This window comes from Pipistrellus hanaki, assembly GCF_964339955.1.
Source record: "Pipistrellus hanaki genome assembly, chromosome: 14".
NCBI classification, from domain to species: Eukaryota; Metazoa; Chordata; class Mammalia; order Chiroptera; family Vespertilionidae; genus Pipistrellus; species Pipistrellus hanaki.
In genome coordinates, this window is record NC_140516.1 from 34357999 (window position 1) to 34375900 (window position 17902).

Consider the following 17902-nt stretch of genomic DNA (forward strand, 5'->3'; position numbering starts at 1 on the left):
GATCCTTAGGGAGAAAGGGCTTAGTTAGCACACAACTTCAGAGACAGAAAAGGGCCATGTGTCTGAAACATGATGAGAAGATAAATGTGAGATGAGATTGGAGATGTTTACAACAAAGACCCAGATTATCTTGGGAAACATTCTAGCTATACAATCTTGGAGAAACAGCTTTGTAGCAGCTAGAATGAAAAGGCCAATGTAACTGAAATTCAGGGCATCTGGGAGAAAAGTGGGAGAGGAGGCTAGAAAATAGACCATAAAGAGCTTAATAGGTCATGAAAAAAGATTTTGTCTCTAGGGTTAAGAAAATAGGAAGAACCCTCCCAAAGAGTACTTAGGAGAAAAATCCAAAAATGTAGGAGAAAAAAAGGAAACAATAGAGTAATGGAAAATTAAGGAAAGGTGTTTCTTTTAAAAGGTTGAAAGGTTAATACAATGACGACTAAAAAAGCAGGGCACTGACATGATCAGATTTGTGTTTATAAAAAAGTACTTTGGCCCTAACCAGTTTGGCTCAGTGGATAGAGTGTCAGCCTTTGGACTGAAAGGTCCCAGGATCAATTCCAGTCAAGGGCATGTACCTTGGTTGCGAGCACATCCCCAGTGGGGGGTATGCAGGAGGCAGTTGATCGATGTTTCTCTCTCATCGATGTTTCTGACTCTCTATCCTTCTCTCTTCCTCTCTGTAAAAAATCAATTATATACATATATATGTATGTATGTATGTGTATGTGTGTATGTGTATATGTATACATGTATGTGTGTATATGTATATGTGTGTATATGTATGTGTATATATATATGTGTGTGTGTGTATGTGTATATGTATATATATATAAAATAATGATTATTTTTAAGTACTTTGGCTGCAGCATGGAGAATTATTTGGATGTGGCCCCTGGTGAATGAGTGGAGAATGGAGGTTAATTCTGTTGCCTAGGAATGAGATGATGGCAAATTAGTCTGGGTGGGTGGAAATAGTGTGAAGTGAATCAATTTAAGACATTTGCATTGGATCCCTAGCCCTTATTCATCTTGCAGTTGAAAGTTTTTAAGCATCTTTCAGTTATCTCATTTCAGAGGATCTAGTGTAAAAAATGGTTAGCATAGCAGATAATACTGTACTATATGATTAAAAATAAAGATAGAGACACAACAGACTTTAATGAGTACTTGGTGTATTTGTTTCCTAGGGCTGTGATAACAAATTACAATTTGGTAGCTTAAAACAACAAAAAGTTGTTCTCTTGCAGTTTTGGAGACTATAAATCTGAAATCAAGGTGTTGGTGGGATTGCTTTTTTCCGAAGGCTCTAAGAATTTATTTCAATTTTCTCTCCTAACTTATGGTATCTGTCAACAATTTTTTGTGTTCCTTGGCTTATAGATGCATCACTTTCATCTCTGCTCCTATCTTCACATGGACTTCCCTATGCTTCTGTCTTATATATGGGCACCAAATTATTAGTGCTATGAGGAGAGGGAGAAAGTCCAATCCAGGATTATATCATTTTGAGAGTCTTACCATAATTACATCTGAATAACCCTTTTCTAAATAAAGTCACAGGTACTAGGGGTTACGACTTGCACATATCTTTTTGAGGGACACAATTCAATCCACATCCACTACACTTGGCTAGTGAGATAAGATAATGATATAATTCTGTCATTCAGTGGTATATGGAAGGCTTCAATAGGAGCAGATTCGGAGGAGGCATTTGTGAGTTTACACTTGGACATATTGAGCTTGAGGTGCCTTGATGTCCTTTTTTAAACAGCATATGTATTACCATTCATATATAGGTTATAGTCACTCTTTTTGTGTATACGTATATACAGTACAGTATATTTATAAGAAAGGCTTTTACAGATTGACAATGCTGCTTCCTCTACTACTGCATTCTATTTCTGCCCTCTTTCATTGGCATACTTTTACAATGAATGGTCTATATTTGCTGCTTCATTTTATCCACAAGTAGTGCTTCTTTAATTCCTTGCAATACAACTTCTTTATCCTGAAATGACACTGTTGAGTCTGCTGTACTTCCATTTTTATTCTTTCTTCCTAAATGCTGTCATTCATTATGCAGATGACTTCAATTTGCATGTCCATCTAAGTTCCAGCTCAAGTTTTAGACTTCTAACTAGATGCTGGATAGTCTGTGTCTTTTACTTTACCAGATATATTAACCCTATTAATAAACTTTTTCCAATCCCTATTTCTTCAAACCATATCAGTTTCCATCTCAAAAGGTTTTGTAGTAATTGCTGGTTCATCCCTCCTCTTAAACACACTTCATTTCCATTCAGTGATTATCACCCCATTTTTAATCCGTTTTCACAGGGTGCTGGAATTATTTCAATAGCCCCTCTCTGCCTACTTACTATCCCTCCTTGAGTGATAAAGGAAATCTTTGAGAAAAGCACTGCGATGTAGCGTGGTGCTAGATATGAAGTGAAGACTGGAGGGTGTTGACGAGAGGAGATGAAGCCCTAAATTGTGGCGATGGTGATGGAGAAGATGGGTGTAAAAGGGTAATCAGAGCTGGAAGGATCTAACACCTTGTAGTCTCCTATAAATTAAGCACGTCGAGTGGATTTTTGCTAAGCGAGCCAAACCCGTGCTCCTCCTGTAAGAGCTGTCAGACTCGGAGTGGACCAACCAACCTCCACCATCCAGATGGCGGATCCCAGATTGGCCGCCGGAGTGTCAGGGAGAGGGCCTCTCTAGCCGGCGTCTCTATGGTTCGCGGAGTCTCCCGGTCCGGGCTTGACCGGTCCGGCTCCTGCGCGTGCGCAGACCCAGGCACCGGCCCGCCCTCCCGCAACTGCCCGAAGCCCGGGTGGGAGGGGCGGGTCTGGGAAGGTTGCGGCGGCGGCCGCCGCGGCCCCGGCTCCTAGGGCTGCACCCGGGCCGAGCCTGCGCCGGGGACTCTTCCGCCGCCTCCTCCTCGGGCGGCGCTCACCCGGCCCGGATGGTGGGTCCGGAGGATGCCGGAGCCTGCTCGGGAAGAAACCCCAAGTTCCTCCCGGTGCCGGCGCCCGAGTCGGCGGGCGCGGACGGGAAGATGATCCAGGCCACGGGCGGCTTTGGCGGAGGCGTCGGCGCTGTGGAGCCGCCGGAGGAGGGGGAGGAGGAGGAGGAGGAAACGCCGCCTCAGCAGCTCCTCCGGCGTTACCTCGCGGCGGCCGGGGGGCAGCTGGAGCCCGGGCTGTGCTCCTGCCCGCCGCCCGCCGGCCAGTGCGGCGCTCCGGCGGCCCCGCACCGAGCCCCGGGCTCCGGGCACCGAGGCGCGGAGGCGGCGGGCGCGCCGCGGCACGGGGGCATGACCAACGGGGACTCGGGCTTTCTGCCGGGCCGGGGCTGGCGCGATCCGGAGGAGGCTCGCGGGCCGGCGCGCGCCGGCGGCCGGGATCCCCGCCGCCCCCGCCTCCCCCTGGAGGGGCCCGGCGCCGAGGGCGCGGACGCCGCGGGCAGCCGGTCCGACTGGGCCACGCCGCTCGAGGACCCGCTGCGGAGCTGCTGCCTGGCGGCGGCGGAGGGCAGCCCGGCCAGCGGCGGCAGCGGCAGCGACAGCGAGGACTGGGAGCGGCCGGGAGCCGGGGCCGGGGGTCCCGAGGAGGGCGCGCCCCCCGCCGCCGCGGCCGGGAGGACTAGTGGGGGCGCAGGGCTGGGCTTCTCCGACGTCCACCTCAACTCGCGGAACACGTTCGAGGTGAGCCGCCGCCACGGCGCCCGCGACCACCCGCCCCCGGCGGGGCCGCCGGTGCCCTCGTCCGTCGCGGAGCAGGGCCCCGCGGGGACCTCGGCCCGGGCTCGACGGAGCGGCGGCTTGGCCGACTTCTTCGCCAGGTACAGCGCCGGCCGCGCGGGGCTCGGGGGGCCGGGCTCAGCTGAGATTTGTCCCCGGGAAGAGGAACTGGGTCTGCATTGTGTGTCTGTGCTGTGAGCTCTGAGAGCGAGCCTCCGCTCCCCTGTGGCCTGGGGGCCGGCTCCACCTGCCCTTCACACCTGGGTTTTGTTACTCCGTGCCTGCCAGCCTGGTAGTAGCAGACAGTCTACTCCGTCCCCAATTTTTATTTATTTTTTAAATCGTACTACAAGGAATAGGATAGTACGGGTGTGTAGGCTTGGGATTGTGATAAAGAGAAATCGTTTAGCAAAGCTGACTACGTGGAATCAAATCCATTCAAATTGGCAATTCTTGAAATTAGAAGAGGTTGTATGTGGGGGCCCGCCCCCCCCTCACCTCCCCAAAAAAGTGGCCTTTATTCAAATGCAGTTTGGTGTTTAGAATTTGATCCCCGCCTTTAGAGCCAAATTGCGATGTCAGTTTAATCTGGAAAATCCCTCTTGTCTACTTCTGTCAGATAGCCCTCCACTTTTTTGCAGCAACTTCATTTTAAGTTTTCACGGTATTATTTATGTCATTTGACCTGCTTTTCTTGAAATTAAATTATGGTCCTGGACATTCCAGACTTGAGAATGGGGCCTTGTTGGTTTGCCGGGGATAAGTAAATAGTCCAGAAGTACCCATCCTAATGCACATGAGTGAAGAGCAAAAGCAGTCTCCCTTTTTTAATCTATAAGCAAATGGGAAAGTATTCCCAATTTGTAAAACCCTCTCAGAGTTCTCTCTCCTGTGTTTTTGTTATTTTTTCCAGGGATCTTCACAAACAGCAGAAATAAATTTCCACAGTTCAAGTTTAGAGGATTATACAATTAGTGTGCATTGTAGACACAGTCACAATTTTCTGATTGTAATTAATATTTCTTATTTTTTTCAATTTTATTATCCCTTATTTTTCTGGCTTGTGTAAATTTACAAATAAGTTATAAAGTTGTTTAAATCAAGATTGGGAAATCCTAATTTTTTGTTACTGATAGGGCAAAATATATAGAGTAGTAAGATCTGCTTCGGCCACGGACTCAGTGATTCCAGGTTCGATTCTGGTCAGGGACATGCTGGGGGCACATCCCCAGTGGGGGGTGTGCAGGAGGCAGCTGATTGATGTTTCTCTCTCATCAATGTTTCTAACTCTCTATCCCTCTCCCTTCCTTTCTGTAAAAAAATCAGTTTTATATATATATTTAAAGCTTGTAGTGGCATTACTTTTAAAACTCTCTAGATGAGTTAAGCGTATATATTTGTGACCTTGTGTGGCGTTTATGTGTTTATTGATCATGTTTTGATGTCAGGTAATTTTAGACCTGAGAGCGGCTTTGGAGATCACTAATTCAACCATTGTACCCAGAGTACTTGCTCAACACTACCCATTGGGAATAGAGATGGTTTGGACAATGGTTATGATCTTTAAGTTGGAGGTAGAGTACAGGCTAGTGGGGATTATGCATTGCAATTAATGAATAATGAGGCACATCTATTATAAGAGGCTTTCATATTGTTAACTGTTGGCAGGAATTGTGATATAATTTAATAATTTTTCTTTATCCTCTAGGTTAATAGGACTTTAATTAATATAGTTAGTTGACATTCATATGGCCACACCAATCATGTGTGTCAGACCACTGGGTTTGAACTTAGAAAACTTAGTACCCTGAAGTTAATTTCTTTAAGCCTCATTTTTCTTAATTGCAATCTGTGAAGATTCTAGGTGTCATTGCGTCCTTTATGTAACATTAATGGGAAAGGAGAGAGTCAGACAGGCACAGTTTTTCTCCTAGTTAAACCTTGGCCAAAACCTTAACTGGATTCTGAACATCTTAAAGGCAGAGACTCTGACATTCATCTCTGACTCTATAATACCTAGCGCTGGTATAAAGAACCCCACTCAGGTTGTGTTGAATTGGCAACTTGCATGGACTCTCCCTCTACTGTTCTATAAGTACTAATTTGTACCTAGTAATTTTGAACAATCTTCCATCCCCAGGCAGAATAATCAGAAATTTTCCTTGTTCCTGCAACCTAAGAGGCTTTTTTCTTCCTGTGCACAGGTATCATTCTCGACTCTGAAGCTCTGAAGCCCTCTGGGGACATCTTGTTCTAGGATATACTCTTATTCTTAGGTGCAACCCCGACCCCTACTTCATTTTTCAATGAGGAAGCTCACTGTCTAAATAAGATAGTTGAGTTAGCTAATGGCAGATCTGGGAATAGAAACCAGGAAACCAGGATTCCTAGCTTTCAGTTCAGGTTTACATTCCATCATAACTGCTGTTCACCTGGGGCTCTTTTCTCTCCATCTTTTCCTTCTTCCTGCTTTCTCTCTTTCCTGTAACAGAAATACTTCTAAAGAATACCTCAGGTTTGTTTTACCTTAGTAAAGGGGAACATTTTACAGCAATATATCTATTACTAGAAAGTTATGTTCTGTTAGGTACATCATTGGCAGGAGCTTCATTGACTGGGGCAGAAATCTTATGGGAGAGGAAGGAATTTGGTTCAGGATGGGACCACGGTCATGACCTCCTGCTTCCTCTCCCTTCGAGATGAGGTGAATTGTAGTTCTTTCCTTCTTGGGGGCTTGTCTCAGCTTCACCGGGGCATCACTGTGTTTATTGTGACTTGACCTAGAAGTAACCTTTCTTCTGATCCTTAGCCCTTTCCTGTCTATAAAAGTTTTGAAATGCTAGGTAGGTACTACTACCCCCACTGTTATAATCTCATCAGTGAGGAGGAGATGATAAACTTAAAAAAAAAAAATATATATATATATATATATATTTTCCCTATGTCTGACACCCATCTCAACTCCTTCCCTGAGATTCAGTATTTTCTTTCTTTCTTTCTTTCTTTCTTTTTTTTTTTTTAATATATATTTTATTGATTTTTTTACAGAGAAGAAGAGAGAGGGATAGAGAATTAGAAACATTGACGAGAGAGAATCATCGATCAGCTGCCTCTTGCACACCCCTCACTGGGGATGTGCGCGCAACCAAGGTACATGCCCCTGACCGTAATCGAACCTGGGACCTTTCAGTCCACAGGCTGACGCTCCATCCACTGAGCCAAACCAGTCTCGGCAGATTCAGTATTTTCTTAAAAACAAACAAACAAACAAAAACAACCAATCACAACACACTATAGGGAATAGGGACTTACACTAAACCGTGGGAAGTCCAACATTGGTTTTAAGGTGGATGGTTAGAGGTATGATATTCCTATCTAATAAAGAGGAAATATGCACCTCTTTATTAGATAAATAACACCGTCACAAATATGGTGGCACCCATAGCCACAAGATGGAGGCACCCAGTCCCCTCAGCCCTGCTGGGGGGCTTGGCAGGCATGCAGTGTGGCCAGACCCGCCTTCATGCAGGTCCAACAGCTCCTTGTGCCTGCCACCAGATTCCCACAGTCCTTTCAGCCCAGCTGAGGGGGCAAGAGGCGCATGGTGTGGCCAGACCTGCCCTCAGCCGCCCAGGGCCGCCTGAGGCTCATTTAACCAGGGCTAGCTGAGGCTTGCACTGCTGGCAGTGGCAGCAGCAGAGGTGTGATGGGGTGTCACCTTCCCCTGATCACTGGGTCGCCTCCTGCCCCTGAGAGCTCCCAGTCTGTGAGAGGGGGCAGGCTGGGCTGAGGGGACCTCCCCCCCCCCCCAAGTACATGAATTTTTATGCACTTGGGCCTCTAGTATGAATATAAATATGGTAGAAAGGTTTTGGGAAACTCCAGTTTTTGTGGGACTAAGAATTTTAAGAGCTCAAACATCATTTTGAAATGTAAAAGTGTTCATATTTTAACATTATACCCCAGTAAGCAAAGCAGACTATTCATCCAGTATTAACTTGGAGTTAGTTTTTGTTCAGTAGAAATTTTCTGTATTATTTAAAATGGACATATATTTTTTAAAATCTTATTTTATTTTAGAATAGTTTTAGATTTGCAAAAAAAGTTACACAGATATTACATACAGATGGTTCTGCTATACTGCTCACCCTGTTCCCATATTGTCAACATCATATTACTGGAGTACATTTGTCACAACTTAGAAAGCAACATCTGTACAGTAAGTCCTCACTTAACATCTTCAATAGATTGCGAAACTTTAAGTGAAATGTTGCATAACAAAACCAATTTTACTCCAGGTTGATTGATATAAACAAGAGTTAAGTTCCTACAGTATCTTGGCATCTCATCAATGTTTTAATGAAACGATGTTATTCAAGGACCTGCCTTATATTCTGTTACTTAAACCTCACACTTTATTTGGCATGGAGTTATTGACTAAAGTTTTTATTTGGGGAGCAGTTGTGTTTTACTGTAAAGTCAAAAATGTTTAAAGTAGAAGGAACTTCAGGGATCACTTATGCATTGTTTAATACCCTATGGAAAACCGACATTGCTGTTGCTAATGAAATATTTGATTTGCTAGCAGATCTAATTTTTTTCTTTAGAAAATGCTAGATTTTTTTTCTTCTACTTCTTTGGAATGGGATGGGGTACAGAGGGATGACAGGAGTAGTAAGTAAATTCTAATTAATCAATGAACTAGAACTTGAGGCTTGAACTTTTATCACCATGAGTTATTTCTCAAAGGTGGCCAGTCCTTGACTTCATTGAGCTAATAGCCTAGTATTGCAATAGTTCTTAGCCTTTGTTAAACTTCAAAATTTCCTAAAAGCACATTTTTTTTAAAAATTGGATTCTCCAGAATCCACAACCTCTACCTAGTCTAATTCAGGGTAACTTTCTTTTGGCAGGTGACATCTTCAAACTGCAGATTATAGTGGTTAAAAATTCTAGTTATAAAGTTAGATAAATGCCTGGGATTAAATTCGATTACTAGTTGTGTAATGATGGACAAGTTACTTGGCTTCTCTGGACCTTAAGCAACTCCTCCATAAAATGGGGATGTTAGTGATACCTCCCGCATGGGATTGTCATGAGTGTTAAATGAAGTAATATTCTAAGTGCTTTGTATTTATTATATGGCATACAGTGAGGATTCAAATGTCATTATTTAAACTACAGCAAGACCACCACTGTCCCTTCCCCAATCCCATCGCTAAAATCCGCTGGTTTTAAGAAAGGAAGAGACGAATGAATTTTATGTATACTACCTGAAGAAACATTACACAATTTGTGTAGTAGATTTTTAAACATAATTTTTATTTTGTATTAGATGGATGTTAAAATGGACTCTAGTGTAGTGATATAAAATTTCCAGAAGTCTTGAAGCTTTGACTAAAACAAATTTGAGAAGGAACTAAAAGGAGGGAATGTTGAGAAAGATTAAATTATTTGTATCTTTTATTGTTTTAAGGACCTTTCTTAGACAGGCAAAGCCAATTTTTGTTTAAGTTCATGAAATGTTTAACTTGGCTTACTCATACATTTCATACTTAGTATGTTGTGGTAGGAAAGTTTTTGGGGGAAATGGAAACATTTGGAGCTTTTGAGGTGATCCATCTGTTAGCCATCTCTAAATGTATTACTCAAAAGGGAAAGTCATTCCCTTTGGAGGCTATTTTTTCTAGGAACTCTGTTAGCTACAGTAAGCATTGTCCCTAGGTAGTTCTAGTTAACAGTTGCTTGGACCCTACTCCAGTAATTCTTAAACTTTAGTGTTTTAAATAGGGGGAAGAGGAGGCAGGTTAGGAATGCAGATGCCTTGTGCCCTTTGATTAAGCATATCCTGGGTGAGGTCCAGCAGGAATCCAAATATGTACCAAGTAGTACTTCCAAGTGATTCTGATACAGGTGGTTCCCAGACAATAATTACTGAAATAATTATTGATAGGCAGGTCTCCTGAGGTAATTACTGAAAGAAGTTACAGCATATATTTATATCTCAAATTGCTTTGTTTATTTAAAATTGGGTCATTGTTATGTACAATGTAATTGATGAGTATAGACATACAACAGAGAACAGATGCAAATACAAATGTAGAAGTATTTTCCTAACCTTCACTAGTTGAGAATTTATCTCTGCCTAATTAAATCTGAGCTTCCTTTTTATTAGTGGGAAGGGTCTTTTACTTTCATTGTATGCTATTTAGATAGCCATGCTTGCCTGTTCTTTAACTTTAGCGCACAAAACTTTACTCAGGACTCTTCAATGTGGGGTCATTTACCTCTCCTTATTTACAACTTAATAAAAAGGGTGCTAATTTTCCTTCCTTCGGCTGCTAGTTATAATTCTTTTCCATGCCTTTAAGAAAAACTCCTGCACATTACACATGGCTTATTCCCCTTTAGAATTTGCTGCTTCAGCCTTCCTCGCACTTATTTTTGTGGCCAAAAGGAAGAGAGGGAAACCCATGTGACTTGAGTTTTCAGCAGGCTCTTTCTTGAAATTAAGAGTTTACTTTAGGAAACGAAGCTACAAGTTATATACTTACTTAGAGCTAGTTTGACAGTGAACTTGGTAGTAATGTGTTTAGATTACCTTTGAATTTTGCTGTTGACTTATCTTTTTTTTAAATGTCATTATTGATTTCAGAGAAAGAAAGGGAGAGGGAGAGATAGAAACATCAATGACGAGAGAATCATGGGGTCTACTGCCTCCCACACACCCCCTACTGGGGATCAAACCTGCAAATCCCCCCCTGTGCCCCAACTGTGACCTCCTTGTTCATAAGTCAATGCTCAACCACTTAACCACATCAGCTAGTAGGTTTCTTTTTAATTTGAATTTTATTTTGGGATACTTTTCTTGGTTAAAAAATATTTCATCTGCCTGTTCTAATCATACACAGATTAAAACATTCTAAGTTTGGAACTGAATAAGTTTTGAAATCAAATTATGTGCTATTTTTTCATATTTTTCCAAATACTGTAATGTACAACTATCCATTATTTAGAATTTCCAAATCTGGTTTTCATCTAGATTATTGGTAGTCTTCTTCTAGTCAAGTAGGTAAAATACTTTTCTGTTGTCCCAGGAAAAAATTATTTAAAGACTACAATAGTTTAATCTTTTTGTTAAAAAACAACAAACATATTACCCTGGCCCGTGTTGGGTGTAGTACCATTCACCAAAAGGTAACCTGTTTTCATTCCCAGTCAGGGCACATACCCAGGTCTCAGATTTGGTCCTCAGTCAGGATTCATGCAGGAGGAATCAGATATATATATATATATATATATATATATATATATATATATATATATATATATATATATATATATATATATATATCACCCTCCAAAATCACTAAAAACAAGCATAAAGTGATCATGTTACCTGCTTTTGAAAAGCAGGACAGGAAATATAAAATAAAACTGAAGATAAATACTTTGTTTTCATACAATTCCAGTTAAGGTGGTAAGAAAGAAGATAAAATTGGAGAGTATAGAGGTATGGTTAGAGACAGGAGAAACTGTTAGAGAACGAGTTTGAAGAGGTTTGTACAGAGTGATTGCAGAGAATAATTGTTAGCTGGAATTTAGCTCTGTACTTTGGCCTGTGGGCTTCAGAGTATTACACATTATCTCCATATTTATTTTTCTGCTTACCTCAGTGCCTTTGTGACTGTTTCTGGCAACCTCTTTCCTTAAAGATAGCTGCTCTGCCTCTCCCCTCTTTACTTCCCTAATGCCCTCATCCCCTCATGGCCTTTTAATAGGCTATAGCATGCAAGTGAAATGTTGTTTTTTTAATAACCAGTTTTATTTAAGGTTTAATTTAGATTTCAAAGTTTAAGTTGTATGATAGATTCAGGTATTATTAAAAAATACATGTATCAAAGGGTAAAATAAATGTAAAATATACAGTCTTACCCAGTGTTTTCTTACTTGAGTTCCAGTGCTGAAAGGAAAATTTCTATTACAAGCACCATGGTAAATCTAGGGGACAGAATTAAAATCTCTCACCCGTGAGGAAAAAAATAATTGTTCATTACGAGAAAGATATATTGTAAAAATTTTAAGTTCTGAAATAAGTTATTGAAGTTTTAAATTAGTAAAAGGTCTCAATTGAGAAAGTTTCTGGGTTTTTGAGGAGTGTTAAAATTTAAGTTGTTTGTTTTTTAAAATAATCATTGGTGTTATTTGGAAAACAAAGGATTTGTTGTGATTCAGAATTGGGTAATCATCAAAAACTGTTAAATAAAGACTAATAAAATAAAGCTTTTGATTGATAAATTATTATATAACATAACTGGCACAACAATGAACATATAACCCAAGGATGTTGTCCACTTTGTGATATACTCCCAGAAGCATATTAATACAGTCAAGAATAGCAGAATAGTGGTTGACTTTCAATATTGGGCCTACTAATAAAACAGCAGAGAACTATACAGCCCGAAGGAAAAATTTAGAGGATAATCACTATAAAACTTTATTGAATAAAATAATTCTTGAATAAAATAATGACTAGATACATGTTTTAATGAGGAGATAAGTTTGTTTTGCTCTTATATGAAACCACCAAAATACATTTTTTAAATTTAGTTGTCCATTTGATGGAAACATCATAACTACCTGTAGGGAAAAAAAAGACAATTATCTTGTTTGAAAAGAAGGATTTCAACTTTGCTCTGGAATATAGCATCTATCTTAGTTTGTATCATAGGTTCTATCATCAGTTCAAGAAGTACTTCTAGGTTAGGCTTGTACAAAATGTTAACAAAACAAAACAAAGTAACAACAACCTCAGCTAAGTTTCTGCCTCTTTATTCTTAGTGTTTAGGCACCTGATGTGTGTTACTGTTTAGCCTCTGCTTGAATTCTTTCACCAAGGAGCTCAATTTCCGCAAGGCAGCCTGTTGAGCAATGTTATTAATTGTTAGAAGGTTCTTTATGTGAGAGTACAGTGTAGCTCTTTGTAATATTCATGGTCCTAATTTTGCCTTGTAGAGCCACAAAGAATAAGTCAGGTCTTTGTCATATTTCCCCTTCAGAAATTTAAAGATTGCTATTGAGCCTTTTTGGTTTTGTTTTTGGATCCTCCTAGCTAACCATGTACAGTCCTTATGAGTTAGTTTGCAATTTTCTTACCATTTATTCATTCACAATGCTGTTGAACCTTATTATATGAATGAAGCACTAAGGAAATTAGATAAACAGGATATTAATAAACTTAAGATGGAGGAGTCATATAAATCAATACTTAGAATATTACCTGATTAGTGTTGTAAAAGAAGTACCAGGATGCAGCAGTAGCACTGAAGAAGTGATTAACTTCGGGGTGGAAGTTAGGGAACTCTTCAAGGAGATTAAACATGAAGGCTAAATCTTCTACTAATGAGGGTTTGGATTGGAATGAGGCTGAGGCCAGTACAAGCACATAACAGCATATGCAGAATTTATTTGTGAAATGGCACGGTACTTTTGGGACTGCAGATGCTCATTAATATGACTGTTTGGAATATAGTATCATAGATTGTGAGCCATAGTGTCAAAAACTGAGGCATAAAGGTTAAGGCTAAATAATGGAATTTGTGTGACAGAACTATAAGCAATTTGAATGGATTCTATAAGGTATGGCAGTGCATAAGACTGTTGATGGCTTTTTAAAATATATATTTTTATTTCAGAGAGGAAGGGAGAAAGATAGAAACATCAGTGATGAGAGAGAATCATTGATCAGCTGCCTCCTGTATGCCCCTTACTGGGGACTGAGCCCGGAACCCAGGCATGTGCCCTGACCAGGAATAGAACTTTGACCTCTTGGTTCATAGGTCAACCCTCCACCACTGAGGCACACCTGCTGGGCCCATGCATAGGTTTTTAAAGCATGAGCAACATGTTTTGAATTGTGTTTTAGAACAGTCACTCTTTTTTTAATTGTTTTTTATTTTGTTTGTTTGTTTTATTAATCCTAGTCCGAGGATATTTTTTCTATTGATTTCTAGGGAGAGTAGAAGAAAGAGGAAAAGAGAGAGAGAAACATCGATGTGAGGGACATAGGTTGGTTGCCTCCTGCACGCACCCTGACCAAGGCTTGGGTTGGGGAAGAGCCTGCAACCAAGGTACATGCCCTTGACTGGAATCAAACGGGGATCCTTTGGTCTGCAGGCCGATGCTCTATTCACTGAGCCAAACCTTCTAGAGCTAGAACAGTCACTCTTGTAGCATTGTGGCACATGATTTGGGACTTGAAAAACGGGCTTGGATACATGTGTGGTATTTTTTTTTTAATACATATATTTTTTTATTTCAGAGAGGAAAGGAAAGGGGGGAGAGAGAGAGAAACATCAATGATGAGAGAGAATCATTGATCATCTGCCTCCTACACACCCCTACTAGGGATGGAGCTTGAAACCCCGGTGTGTTCCTTGACCAGAATGGAATCCGAGACCTTTCAGTCCACAGGCCAGCGCTCTATCCACTGAGCCAAATCAGCTAGGGCCATCTGTGGTATTTTTTTAATGCTTGTCAGACTCTTTATTAGAATGTAATATCTAGATAATCAATTTAAGTAACATTAAATTTAGTCCCTGCCTGGAAGTATAACTAACAATTCAAATAACATGCTTATACCAGTAGCCTTTTTGTGAAGCTTTAATGAAGGTAAACTTTGAATCTGATTTTTGTTTTGAGGAAAAGTGCGATAATGTGAAAATGGAGACTCACCTGAAAAATTATGTCCACTATGTTTTGTGAAGAATTTGATGAGGGAGAAAAGAGCCAGAATGGCTGTTAGGCTAGTTGTTTTGCTGTCATGGATCAGAAAACCCTTAAAGTGTAAAATTGTGAAATCAAGTCTTTACATCCAATGCACAAGTTCTGTACATTGCTTCGTAAAAGTGGATGGTGACAGTGAGTTTGCACCCTTCAGCCATTTTTGAGGATTGAATGAGGTAAAGACAAAGTATTGGATTTCTTTAATTCCTTGTATATATATTGTATATATATATGGCCGTTCTACTAAGATGCAAACTTTCTGGAGATGGGGAACATATCTTTTTTGTCTCTGCATAGAGACATAGAGTCTAATACAAGATTATTGGATTAAAAATTTTTTTTTAAAGGAACCAGAATTTATATAACCAAATGATTGGAACTTTTGAAGTTGGTCCCTTTTGGAGTCTCTTCATTTGTTACTTTAATGTTGTCATTTCTCAAAGTATGTTTGGTATCTCTCTTTGGGAGATGTTTCTGTAGGCATAAATGGAAAAGTATTCACATATGTGGTTAATTTTCTTCATCATCTTCAGTCAGTATCTTACCTTTATTCCTCACCTTTCTCTTAGGGTTAGACAATAGCTTACTCCTGGTGACTGGAATATTTTGCTCATATTTTGCGTGTTGTTCCTTGTTACTGTTTTTGTTCTTTTCCTAAAAGTTCTTTCCTATATTTTCCCTCTTTTTCTGGTGCTTTCTATCTTCCCTCTGAATATGTTAGATACTATACTGGGCTTAGAGCAATGGATATTCTCTTAATGAAGCATTGGATAGATGGTGTAAATAGTATCCAGCACAAAATCAAGAATCCTATATAATAGACTAATATGCAAATAGACTGAATGGTGGAACAACTGAACAACTGGCTGCTATGACATGCGCAGACCAGCAGGGGGCGTGTGCGGAACATTGCGCCCGTTGGCCAAGGTGGGATGGTGGAGCAGATGAGTAGGGGCACCCAGACCAAAGTGGGGAGTGCCAGTTGCTGCCATTGGGGCAAGCCTCTGGTGGTTACTGAAAAATTCTTTGCTCCCGCCTGCTGTGGTCCCACCCAGCGCTCGCACCTGCTGCCGATGCCACAGCCGCCACACGCATCCGCTGCCCGTGCCCAGTGCCGGTCCCCATCACTCAGCTCCATCAGCAGGTGTGAGTGGCCCTAATCATTCCTGAGGGCTTTTCCACCTCCCCCTGGTCTTGAAGGGCGATCAGGGCAGCAGCTGCCACTCGCACCTGCTGACAGCACCAGCCCTGCTCACACCTGCAGCTGGCACCACGCCCAGTCGCTCCGCACCATCCGTCAGCAGGTGTAAGCGCTATCAGCATGTGGGGGTGGTGGCAGGAGTGGGGCTTCAGGCAGATGGGACCAGGGGCTGTGGTGGGAGGGTCCGAGACTCACCCCTGTACCTACCGCATGCTCACTGCCCACAGTTCTTTTCAAGGTGCATGAATTTGCACACTGGGCCCATCTATACTAATAAAAGGGGAATATGCTAATTAGACCAGGTGACCAGACATCTTCTGGACATCCAACTTCCTTCTGGATAGTTAGGGGGTGACCAGGCTGGCAGGGGAGCAGTTAGGGGGCAATCAGGCCAGCAGGGAGGTAGTTGGGGGACGACTAGGCAGGCCGGCAGGGGGACAGATGGGGGGGCAGCGAGGCTGGCAGGGGGCAGTTAGGTGGCCAGGCCAGCTGGCAGGGGGGCAATTGAAGGGCAGCCAGTCAGGCCAGCAAGGGGCAGTTGGGAGGTGGCCAGGCAGGCAGGCAAGTGGTTAGGAGTCAACGGTCCCAAATTGCCAGAGGGATGTCTGACTGCGGGTGCGGGATCGGGCCTAAACCAGCAGTCAGACATCCCCCAAGGGGTCCCTGATTGGAGAGGGTGCAGGCTGGTCTGAGGGACTCCACCCCCACCCCCGAATTGCACGAATTTCATGCACTGGGCTTCTTGTATTTTTATAATTTTTCTTTTTCTTAATTATATTTAGTTTTGTCCTCTTCTGCAACAAAAGAATAAGAATATCTTAATCAATAAGATATTGCCTGAAATTTATTTGCTATAACAAATAAGACATATCATAAGGTGACTTGCTGACATGAATCCAGGAGAAAGAAGAAAATAATTTATATTTTTGAACTGTTTAAATAAAAATCAAGAGGTCTTTTGGCAAATATGTATGATGAAAGAAATGGTTGTGGAAATTCTTACATCTTGATTGTTCCGTGGAGGACATGAACAAGATAAGTGTGATTAGGAAGAAAAGGATCTGTGCAAGAGACCTGGCTCAAACACTAGTTAGTGGTGTGACCTTGGCAAGTGGCTCATGAACTTTTCTGGGGGTAAAGGGGTCATGTTAACTCCTTGGAGAAGTTGATGAAAGCTCTACATAGCTGCCCAAGAAAAAAATGTTCATAAGCACAATGTTTACTTTAAATGGTGCCCGTGGTATTTGAGGCTTATGCACCTCCTCTAGCCCATTCATGTTGGTTTATTGATTCTTTTTTTTTTTTTTTTTTTTAATATATCTTATTGATTTTTCACAGAGAGGAAGAGAGAGGGATAGAGAGTTAGAAACATCGATGAGAGAGAATCATCGATCAGCTGCCTCTTGCTTACCTCCTACTGGGGATGTGCCCGCAACCAAGGTACATGCCCTTGCCCGGAATCGAACCCAGGACCTTTCAGTCCACAGGCCGACACTCTATCCACTGAGCCAAACCGGTCCTGGCGGTTTATTGGTTCTTGATGAAGACCTTTGACCTGGTTACTCTCTAAAGTCACTGGCAGCTCTAAAATACTTTTTTTTTTTTTTTTTTTTTAAAGTATAACCTTAATCACTTTCAGTCTTGAAATTCTATTTTTTTTTTTTACAGAATAAATGATAGTGAATTCTGTTCTTTTTTAATAGTTTTTATCTGTGGAAATACTTAGATTAGTTAAGCAGTGTGCATTAAATAAAAATCTGTATTAGTTTTTTTTTAATTTTTAGAATTTGTAATAGGGACAAAGACAAGAGCCAGAAACAGCCTGAAAAAAAAAGAAAATTCTTAAAATTTTAAAAAGTCTGGCAAAAAAAAAAAAAGAAAGTACTTTGTGTGTGTGTGTGTGTGTGTGTGTGTGTGTGTGTGTAGTTAGCTGAAAGTCTTTTTCAAGTGAAAAATGATTGAGGTTTGGAAAGAATGTAAGTAATTTTCATGCCAGATCTTTAATCCCAAATACTCAAGGGTAGCCAAAGTACTGCATTTTAAGACACAGTACTTAAACTTCTTTGAATTAATTGTGTAGTCAACTGTGGCATTCCATGATCACTAGATAATGTTTTCTTTTTGGCCTTCAATTATACTTTGTGGAAACGTAGTACAAAGTCCAG

The 17902-nt window shown here is 41.3% G+C and overlaps 1 protein-coding gene across 1 annotated transcript in view; it reads left to right on the forward strand.

Moving 5' to 3' along the window:
* The first annotated feature begins 2812 nt into the window (after positions 1–2812).
* TBC1D12 (TBC1 domain family member 12) overlaps positions 2813–17902 on the forward strand; it is a 62705-nt gene continuing 47615 nt past the window's right edge. Inside the window, exon 1 of the mRNA XM_084903479.1 lies at positions 2813–3852. Coding sequence (XP_084759605.1) covers positions 2975–3852 — 878 coding nt within the window. The 5' untranslated portion in view covers positions 2813–2974. The remainder of the gene's footprint in view (positions 3853–17902) is intronic.